Source organism: Mauremys mutica, chromosome 12 (assembly GCF_020497125.1).
Source record: "Mauremys mutica isolate MM-2020 ecotype Southern chromosome 12, ASM2049712v1, whole genome shotgun sequence".
In the NCBI taxonomy this organism is placed as follows: domain Eukaryota; kingdom Metazoa; phylum Chordata; order Testudines; family Geoemydidae; genus Mauremys; species Mauremys mutica.
In genome coordinates, this window is record NC_059083.1 from 73,605,706 (window position 1) to 73,616,851 (window position 11,146).

Below are 11,146 nucleotides of genomic sequence, written 5' to 3' on the forward strand. Positions count from 1 at the left end.
ATCAGTTCGGCTGCCAAGAGCCATCCCCCCCGCTGCCGCCGCCATCCCAACGCCAAAGGGCCACTTGACAGGACTGGGGGGGGGTGTCCCAGCAAAGGCCCCCTCCATCCCCCACCCCCTCCCGCTGCCCAGGTTTATAACGCGGCAGCCCCGGGCCAGGCAGCAGCAGCGCCGCGCGCCCGTCCTGTGTCCCGGGGGCTGCAGCGAGCGCGCGCGGGGCTCTGCTCCGCCAGGGGGCCGGGCTCGGCGGGGACCACCCCCCCATGGCCCTCGGGCGGGCGGCGCGGCGGCTGCTGCTGCTGCTGCTGCTGGCGGGGAGCGGGCTGGAGCCGTGCGCCGCCGATCGCTGCAGCTGGAAGGGGAGGTAAGCGCCGGCCGGGGGGTGCAGAGCGGTGGGGCGCCCCAGAGCCGGGCCAGGGCCAGGCGGTGCTGGCTCCTGGGGCTGGAGTGAGCTGTTTTCCGGCACAACGAGTTGGGTTTGGCGCCGCTATCCCGGGGGCTGCCCGAAAGGTCAGAAACCCCCCAGAAAATGTCACCGGACATGAGGCTGCTCGGGGGAGGCGCGGGGGGGGGATTGTCAGCCTCCCACCCCGATTTGATCGAAATGTTTCCACCCGCTCGGCAGCTGGAAGAGGGAACTCTTGGGGTTAGGGGTTAGCAGCTTTGGCCCTTCTGACCGGGGAGACGCGTCCAGTCTGCCTAAAACCATGTGAAGCTCTTGCCTATTATAGGTACGTGGTGCCTGCGGAGCCGATTATGCCCATTACAGACACACCCCATCTGAGGCTGGCACATTGCATATTATTTCTGTATTTGCAGATGGGGGAAACTGAGGCACAGAGCCGCAGCTTGATTTGTCTGCGGCCACCCAGCAAGTCACGAGCCCGGATCGCCAACTTCCCAGTCCCGCTTTTAAAGCTGGGCCTCTTTTTTTACAGCCATGGCAAAAGCAATCCGGTGATATAACAGCAATGACGTCCATTATTAGATTTGATGTTAGAGAAAGAAAGAACAATATTGAATTTTGTTTCTCTTGTCTAATGAACGCCTGAACCCTGACAGCAGAAATAGCATCAGACTGTTTTACAACATCCCCCCATGTCAGTGTCTTATTTTAAGTGTTTTTTTTAAAAAGCAGGATTTGCCCTTTGCAGAAAACACCTGCACCCTAACATGGGGTGTCAAGCTATGTTGAAAGATTTTCCCCTTAACAAATCAGTGTATGTCAAACACCAGGAAGATACAAAACTGATGGAAAATTTTCAACAATATTTTTGTCATAATTTTGAAGGAAAACGTAGTTCAAATTTTTCACAAAAATTACCATCATTTTTTAACCAGCTGTAGTACTAAAGCTACTGGGCCTGATTCAGATCTAAGCTACGAGTATAATCAAAAGTAACTCCAAATTAATGAAATTGCACTGATGTAAAGCTAGTGTGAGCAAGATCAGAACCAGGGCCAGCTCTTTGTTTCGAAATGACTCTTCAATAGTAGTTACCGGTGACATTTTCAAAGTCCACCTGCCTTAGGCTTCTAAGTCCCATTTTCAAAAGTGATTTAGGCATTTGGGCACCTAATTCTCATGGAAAGGCATTAGGCCTTGCTCCAAGGGGTAGGATTTTCAAAAAGGGCTAAGCATTGATCTAACCCTGCTCCCATTGAAGGCAATGGGAATTTTGTCAGTGCTGAGCACTTTTCAAAATGGGACATAGGCTTAGCGTTGAAGTTGCAGTGTGGACTCTGAAGCCTGGGACGAGGGGTGGGCTTCACAGCCCAAGCTGTGGCGTCAGAGTGCGATCTTCACTGCGATTTTTAGAGCGCTAGCAGGACCCCCCCTCCACTCTGTCCGGGCTGGGAGAGTGGCAAAGTTTGAAAAAGTGACCCTACATCTGTTACCATGCAGCTCGCCACAGAAGCAGCTCTCCTTTATTAGCTGCCACTAGAGAAATAATTAAATGTAGTACTAACAATCATTAATAATGTAGCCCATGAAGCTGCATCCCGTAGTTGCTGCAACAAGACTTTTGATGCACGTTGCTGTCTCCTCTTGAAAATGGGGAGACAATAGAGGGTAGGGAGCAATCCAGCGGTGGCCAGGCACCAGGAGATGGACAAGACTTGCAAATCATCCAGGCTGGCTCTGACCCCCGTGGGTCATTTCTTTCCCTGTTTCGTGTACAAAAAAGGGGGATTGTTATTTATGATGTGTATTCTGAAGCCCCGCTGAGATGGGGGCCATGTTGTTCTAGGCACGGCCCACATAAAAAGAGACGGTCCCTGTCTGGAAGAGCTGGCAATCTTAACCTGCAAGACAAAGGGTGGAAAGGGAAACAGAGGCACAGAGCAGTAAAATGGGTTACCCCAGATCACACAGCAGGTTAGTGGCAGGTTAGGGAGTGACCTCACTCTGCTGCCTCCCACTAGCCTGTGCTGCCTAGGTTTTGTTCACTGTTAACGATGTATTTTTGCCCTTGCCTTGGCAGTGGTTTAAGTTGGGAACCCCGTTCCCGCACAGTGGAGCAGGTCCACCTGCGCTGCACCGAGGGCTCCCTGGAATGGCTGTACCCAGCACGAGCCCTGCGTGTTGTCCTGGAGCCCAACCTGTCAAGCACCAGGCACACCACTGTCTGCATCAAGCCAGCGAGTGACTTCCAGGGTGCCAGCATCTACGTGGAGCGCGCTGGCCAGCTGCACCTGGTGGTGAGCGAAGCCGAGGAGGCGCGGCTGCGCCACGTGTCCTGCTTCAGTGCCCACACACCACAGCGGGTAGCACTTTTCCTGCAGGCCAGCCCGCAGAGGGATATCAGCCGCAGGACGGCCAGCTTCCAGTACGAACTGCTGAGCAACCAGAGCGCGGCGGGCCCTGACGTCCAGAAAATGGCCCTTGTGGAAGGTAAGGCTGAGATCTCCCATAGACCCCGATCCTGTGAATGGATCGATGCAGGTCAACCCATGCAGAGCTTGAGCCACTTCTGTAGGGTTCCCACAATGGTGCAGGGCTCCATCCACAGGGAACCAATTTCATGAATGGGGTTGTGGTGTTCCTTGTTGCAGGAGAGGGATAATCTCTTACCGATGAACCCCAACACCTGCCCCTCTCCCTACTCCCCTTGTTAACACATCACATTGATCATGGGCGATGCTTACAGAACAGAGTCGAGCGATCCCTCTTCCGTGCTCCAAAAGCAGGAAAAGCTCCCACTGCTGTGAAGGAAAATTCTGTCCTGTCCCCACAGTTGTCAGCTAATTTAATCATGGGCACCTGAGCAAGCAGCACGGGAACACGGGGGAACATTTTCAAAAGCATTTAAGTGACTTTTACGCTCCTGAGTTCCCTTGTCAGAAATGACTTTAGGCACTTTAAGAGCCCAGGTCTCACTGAGGAGCCTAAATGCCTTTGAGGATCTGGATCGGAGTGTCTTTTGTAAATGGGATTGAGGCTCCTAAGTTCTTAAAGTGCTTTTGAAGATTTTACCCTGATTCTGTTCCCATTTTGTACCCTGAGAGACCCTCAGACAATGTCTTCAACCCATATCACAGTGGCTCAGGGCTGGGGCCAGCTGTAGGGGGAAAGGAGGTTGAATAAAAAGAGAAACCACAGCACTTTCCCACTGTCTTCTCCCCTTTCTTAGAGTGTTGGGGGGAGAGGCTTCGTTTTGTGTACTGGCTGTGACTGAGGAATATGCTTACCTAAGGGTGTAATTGTAAAGAGATTGGCACACTCAAGCACTGCCTGACGTAGACGTTCTGTATAATAAACTTAGTATAAATCAAAGTAAATACATCATGAAATAACCTTTACTTGGAACAGAAACAAACTGATTTCCCAGTGGCATGTTCAAAATTAGAATGACAGAATTAAGCACGTATGAACATCCGTCTGTCACAAAGCAGGCATGGCCCTGAAAATTACAAAATGACAAATATTCCAGCATATGCCCAGCTATTAGCAAGGAAGTGGAATGTCCCCCAAGGGAAGCAGGCTTTGAGCCATGGATGGGGATTTCCAGAGTTAAACCCTCAATTCCCATTGACTTTGAATAGGATTTGAGCAACTAACTCCCTTAAGGCCATTTGGAAAACTCAGCCATAATGCTCTCTTCGACGTTGATGGATGGAGGCCCCAGATTCATTAGACACATCCTCCTTGATTCTGGTCTTCTGATTATTCTTGCATCAGGTCTGTGTCTTTCACAGTGAGGAAATAGCTATATTAGCTACCAAGCTATAACTGCCCTAGCCTAAGACAGGAAGGAATGTAACAGAAAATCAGTGAGGAAGACTTTTGCGCTGTGCTTAAAGCCTAGGACTGTGAGTAAGGAATTCTGTGTTCTATTTTTGGCTCAGTGTGTCACTGTGAGCAAGTCACTTCTCCCTGTGAGATTTAGGTCATTAGTTTCAGACAGTGTCTGGAAATTCTCTGAATCCTTATTATAAAATAGCCCCGTATTTCAGAGCCATGGTCTCTAGCACTGCCCCTTACCAGAGTGCTACTGCAGCATTCCCAGCAATGAATATAACGTGTCACACAATGGGTGGAAGGGGCTACAGAAGTGCAAAGTATTGTAACTGTTGCAATGAGCCGTTGGTGCTGCAGTCCAGCATTGTAAGATTTCCAATGGAATCCACTTTGGAAATTAAACAAAAAATCCACCTAGAATTCTTGATATTGTCAGGGATCAACCTAGATGGATGCGTAAAGTACCAAAGTTTTCTACTATATGATAGCTCCAAAAACTACTGAACTGGAGAAAGGACAGTAAGAATATTGTTGGCTTGGTCCAAAGCCCATTGAAATCAATGGCTCAGGCTACTGTCCTCACACACTTCACCAGTCTGTTAGCAATCATTTTATTGATCAGTAACTGATTCTTTTGTTCTTTAGCGATGTGCCGTCCTTGTGACAACATGGAGCTTCTGATGGCCATTTGCAGTAGTGATTTTGGTAAGCAGACTTACAGGAAAATATTCTGCCTCTCATTATGCATTGATTATTTTGGCTTATTTGCCTCTTCTTTAAATACTTTGATCTTCTTGCTCTTCAATCTGAAAACTCCACGAGCTTGTGTCAAAGAATGAAAAAGATGGGATAAATCAGATCTGTAGATCAAACACAGTGAATCTAGCAATTTTTTTTCTTTCCACGTACATTATACACGCTCCCTCTTTGGCATGAAGCTTTTTGCTGGAATCATTTTGTCACAGTTCCCTTGCCTTTCACTTTCTGATAGTTTTGCACATGCACACACGTGTGCAGCAGAAATATTCTTTATTTACCTTCCATCTAATTGCACAGATATGAAGAATTTTGTAAAATCCCTGTTTATGCAGGTTGGCTTTTTCCAAACTGATCACACCTTAAAACTGCTGTAATGATGGCAGAGCAATCTTTGTGGGGACTGTTCCTCGCCATGTGTTTCATGGTGGAGCTGTACCCAGGGCTTAAATTCAGCCAGAGCTGTCCGGAGCGGAGCTCTGGTAAATATTTTCAAATCCCTGCAGTTTTTATAGCATATTGGTAGCTCCAGGAAATACTCTATGAGAATTTAAGCACTGGCTGTACGTTATACCCCCACATCAAACTTTCCCAAAGTGAGTCTGGTTAGAGATGCAACCTCACACAGATGCTATAGAACATCAGATGCAAACAATGTTAATAGACCTGATCCTGCATCGATGGACGTCGATGGCAAAACCCCAGTTTACACTGCCCTTGACCAAATTAAAAAAAAAAGATATCTTTTTGGACACCATTGATTCTGCTATCCCTCAAGGAGATCCTTTATCCTTGATCAACTCAGTGGGTGCAACCTTGAAACTGAAGCCAAATCAGAAATAGTTCCTGCTACATAATGCCAGCGCCTGCACATGATAGGGTCACAGATACATTTATAATTGTCCTTTGTACATTCCCTTTCATTCTACTCTCTCTTTCATATCGTGCTCTCAGTGGTTTATTATACTTAGCACAAATAGGCGCGCGCACACACACACGTACCAGTTTGGTTACTGATGGAGTCCAATTGCTTGTGACTTAAACCTAGTTGTATGAGAAGCTTTACCCTTCATTAATGACACCGTTTTTCAGCCCCAGCATTGCACATCCCTTTTGAGAAAACAAATGCATTAATATGCTATAAAGTAGGGAAACCGTTAACATGATGCTGTAGCAAAGGCTTTATCTCCTTTATTTCATCTTGCAAAATCTCTACTGATCTGTTACTTCTCAGTATTGTCTCTTGCTCTGTAACATTTTTTTTGGTTTGTTTTATTGCACTGATTTTTCCTTTACACACACAAATTGTACCATATTAATTATACTGGTCTAGTTAAAGCCATACAACCTCCCCTAATGTGGACACAGTTAAATATGCTTATAGCTAGGATTGGCAGCGTTCAGTTTTTATTTGTTCGTAATTCCAACAGATTACATCAATGTTTATACTTAAGCTTTTTTCAATTTAAATGTTCAGTTGTGCAAAATTATAGATTGTAATTATCTTTATTTTTATCAATTTAAACTTTCACAGGTGTGGGAAATTATGTCATGACCGTTGTTTAATGACAGTAGATGTTGAGATTCAAAAGTTAAAGGTTGTTAGCCATTAAAACACAAATTGTCTATATTAGAACAGCCAAAGGAAATAGCCTTACATCAAACTCTGAGAAGTTCTCAAGCAGCACTTTTTTTACTTTGCCTAACTGTAAATGTTGATGATCATGGATGGAACTATTGTGTCAGTTTGTGGTGAAATGGACATTTACCAATGCTTACTGATAAAAATTGACCCCTTTCAAGCCTACTTATAAGCTATCGTGATATAAGACGTCTTTATTCCAGTGTAACTACATCCATTCTAGGGGTTGTCCTGGTAGAACTATATTAGCATATCAGTACAAAACTTTCATAGTAAGACCTGGGCTCCTTTCAGTTTATTCCTGTGCCAATCATCTTTCTTCTTCATTTGAACTAATTGACGCAATCTACCCCCTTGTTTCTACTTGATGAAGTTATCAGTTCCCATGCAAACAGCTCTCCCTCTGTGCACCCGTAGCCCCAGAGACTGACAGATGTGGAGGCCCAGGGTGCACAATGGGGGGCATTTATACTTATAGCACCAACAGACCAGAAGAAATAGCCCTTTGAACGGACTCTATTTATGACCTGACTTCCTTGCCCTACGCTCACAAATCGCTATCATCAACTTTTTTGATTAGAGAAAATAGCTGCTAATGAAAGTGTAAATGACACCGGGAGTGAATGGGGGCTTTATGGTTATTCTTAAGGCAGAGGTCTTCAGTGACTGCTCCTGCACAGCTCATGGCCTAACTTTGAGGAACAGGAACAAGTGCATTATAGCTTGTCAATAGACTTGACTGCATCTGATTAAAGATGCTCACACAAAGGAGGAGATGAAGAGCAGAGCGGAGACATCTGTTGTGCTAAGCCCTTGCAGCCCTTGAAAATTAAATTAGCTAAGGAAGGTCCTGGACTTTTCAGAAATAAGCTCTTTGTGCCCCTTACACTAATGAGACCATTATCCCCAAAGGAAAGAGCTAAGTGATGGATATTTTGCAAAGTCCCAGCTCAATGTGTAACCTCTCATTTGCTCAGGGCCTGTTGGCAGAATGGTTGAGGGATGCTCTTGAGCGTTCCCTGTATTTTGGATTCAAATGGAATTTTGTTCTTGAAGAAACATAATAAAAAAAGTCAGTTTCCATTGATTGTTGGGGGCTGGGGGGCGAGGGGACGGGGACGGAGAGGAAGATTTCACACCGGCAAATAACGGGCATGAGTTTTGCAGTTGTGAAATGGATGACACTCTCTGTGCTGGAGACACAAATGATTAAACTTATTTAGGCCTTTATTCTATTTTTTTTTCCCAAACCAGCTATGCTAGTTTTGACGGGTGGGGCGGGTTTAAAGAGGCATAAAGGTTTCTGTTGCTCCGAAAAAAGGGACTGAATAAGTACGCTGGGGGAAATGGAGCGTTTGTCAGTAGGAGACAAAATTCGGTGTGTATGCACACCAGGCTGTGCTGGGGGGCGGGGAAGTGAGATTTTCTGGTACAATTTTCTAGAGTCGACCAGACCCAAGGTCCCAGTCCTACACTAGCATGGACCCTGCATCCACAGGAAGCCCCCCTCTGGAAATCACCAAGAGTGTCCAACAGAACACAAACCATTACCCATCCAGAGCACTGTGTACGAACAGCTCCCCCAGGTCTAGTTTACATTAGGCCAGTTCCTCAAATGGCATCACTGCATTTACTTCACGGGGGCTGTGTCGCTTTATACCCCTGGAAGAGCTGAACCTAGAATGTCTGTCTTGTTCACTAGCTTAATTTATTTTTTTATGCAAGAAGATTTCACATTGGGCAATACATTTTTTAAAACATCGAGTGCCCTTTAGTCCTTATGGAGGTGGAACATGGCTGCAGATTGATTCTGATGATGACAAATCAAAGCTTTGTCAAAACAAGGCTACTGATCAAATGATGATTTGGGTGAATTTTTGATTCTAGTCTAATATCTGTCCATAGTTGCATTGTAGGAATGAAATAGCTAGCTTTGGTTTCCAGTTTTTTTCTGACATTCGATGCTTTACTAGTCATGGTGTTCTCTTAAGAAACCTGAAATAATACAGCACTGTAGCACTCAAAATCGCAAAACCGCAGAATTTGTACTGGAAATCTAAAAGATAAATTAACAACCTAACAAATGGCTCTCAATTTATGATCCATGGAGCATCTGCAAAGCCCTTCTCTGGGGCTCTCAGGGGGAAACACTTCAGCTGCATTTGCACTGGTGCCTATCAATGCACCTCTACCACTGGCAGCAGCATGAGAAATGGTAGTGTAGACTGAGCCCTGTTCTGAGGCTTGGCCACACTACAACTTCCAACCGTGCTTCAACTGGTGTCCAAAAGGAATAGTGGGGACTTGGAGTGATGGCCCATGACAGGGTCATTCGCTGGGAACAGAGACTGAAAACATTTACGGAACCCTTGAACTAGACTGTCGCTGTATGTTGGTGCACACAGCTGCTGTGTTATACCCCAGAAGTGGCTGCATGTCAGCAAGTTCTCAAATAGGTAATTAATTGTACAGTGATGTGGAACCATCGGTATAAAAGGGGCTATGTAATATCAGAAAATTATTCCTTCTAGGGAAAAATGCACTTAAAATACTATAGTAGCTGAACTCTTTATCAGAAAGAGCTGTGCCATAACCAACTCACTGTTCATGTTGTCTTCGCATTTAGTGGTGAGAGGATCGATCCGAAATGTTTCCCATGACCCTGAAAATCACATGTCCCAGGTTGAAGTCAGCGGCCAGAAAGTCTACAGGCAGAAAAACAAAATTTTCCGACAGGATGAAGCAACTGGTGAATGGAGAGGCCCCATAAAAACCCTGCTGCGGTGCAAGGTAAAGAAAGGTGCTGGAGATTTCCTGTTCACTGGCAATGAACATTTCGGAGAAGCTTGGCTGGGCTGTGCCCCTAGATTTAAGGACTTCAGTTCTATTTACCAAGCAGCCAGAGAACGGGGAACAAACCCATGCGAGTTTCAGTTTCACTGAAATGCATGTCCAGAGCGCGGAGTAAAAGGATCCCAGTCTCATGTTTGGATGCTGTTCATGAGGTTCAGCAAAGGCTGACGACAGATTTCATTGGATCTAGGGCTGGGAGAGCCTCCTGGAGTTTATGGCTCTATGAACCTCTCAGACTAGGCCAGTGAGGCCGCGGAATGGTTTACATTCATGAAGTGCTTTGCTTGTAATTCAATTACAGGTGTCTCTCCTGCCTCCAGGGGAGCTTCTGATTTTTTATGGGACTACTTTCCCCACCCCAGCTGAAGAGTAGCCTGTGCTGTGTGTTAGAGGTAGGAGATGCCTCACAAAATCTAGGATGCCCTAAGTGGGTGTCCCATTGGTTTTGTATTTTCCATTAGCATTTTTCTCCCCACACTTATTTTTTTCACTCTGTGCTTCAGTTTTCACTCACTAGCTTCCCTCCCCGCACCCTGCATGCACAGGGTAAGGAGGATGCAGACTCCATGACATTGAGAGTTTGAGCTGAACTACTAAGCCCACAGCCTATCAGTGGGTTTGTCGGTTTCTGTCTTGGGAAGTTACAGTTCATTAGAACACCAGCTAACTAAGGCTCTGGGACATGAGCTTGGCTGTTGTAAAGCTGTGTAGCGCCCATGACTGCACCAGGTTATAGCAGCCAACGACCTTAGTGTAGATAAGGGCTCTTGTGATTATCATCATCCTGGTTAACATGAGTTACTAACATGATGAATTGTCCCAATTCAGTCAAGCCCTATAAGAAAGATACTGCAGGTAAAAACCATTTATTTCAAGGCAAGTCTTGCCTGGTAAGGCATGCATGGTTAGCCCCCAAGCGCATGCATTTGAATCACAATTCACTGTAAGTAGTGGTCGATGTGTAGAAAGTGATCCAGCTGAGACGCAACTGAAGGTTGTGCTGTATCAAAAGAGGTGAAACGGATGTCCTGTTCCTGAATCTGAGCTTTCTGCTTTGTGATTAAGTAAGTGAACAATGTTGTTAACTTAATGTTTGCACTGTGAACTTTGCTCAGCAAAAATGAAGTTTTGAGGAACTTAAGTTTCAGAGACAGTTGGTACATCCCAGAGTCAGCATTCACTCTGCTCTTCTGAAAGTCCATGCTCACTGAAGATCATTTGTAGGAGTGGGCTTGTCTAAAGGGTTAGTGGTGGTTGGTTGGTTTTTTAAAGTGCAGTCCATGTTTCCCAGCTGTACTTTGCACTTTCAGACATTGTGTCTGCTGATCACCTATGTACTGTATTTGACTGCTTTGTATATTTGGGAACAAAATTGTACATGTTGATCCTATACATCATTGTGTATTTGTTTTACCTATGAGTACAAAGGCCCTTAGCTATATCTCAGCAACGTTACCTGGAAAATAAAATATTTTGTTTTCATAAAGCTTGATCATAGATCGACGCTCCTTTAGGAACTTAGTCTTTCAGAAGAACTTGTCGTAGCTACACAATGTTTTACTGAGTGTTAGATGTTTTCAAATACAGATGATCCACTATGAAATTCATCTGGGTACAAGTTATGTACATATAAATGCATGCATATCAGATAT

The 11,146-nt window shown here is 45.5% G+C and overlaps 1 protein-coding gene across 1 annotated transcript; it reads left to right on the forward strand.

The window, feature by feature from the left end:
• Positions 1 to 262: 262 nt before the first annotated feature.
• Positions 263 to 10,927, forward strand: LOC123346335 (meteorin-like protein). Its single transcript, XM_044983668.1, has 4 exons — positions 263 to 364; positions 2,487 to 2,896; positions 4,889 to 4,948; positions 9,268 to 10,927. Exons 1-4 carry the CDS (start codon positions 264 to 266, stop codon positions 9,582 to 9,584), a joined length of 888 nt encoding a protein of 295 aa, XP_044839603.1. The 5' UTR covers position 263; the 3' UTR covers positions 9,585 to 10,927.
• Positions 10,928 to 11,146: the final 219 nt, after the last annotated feature.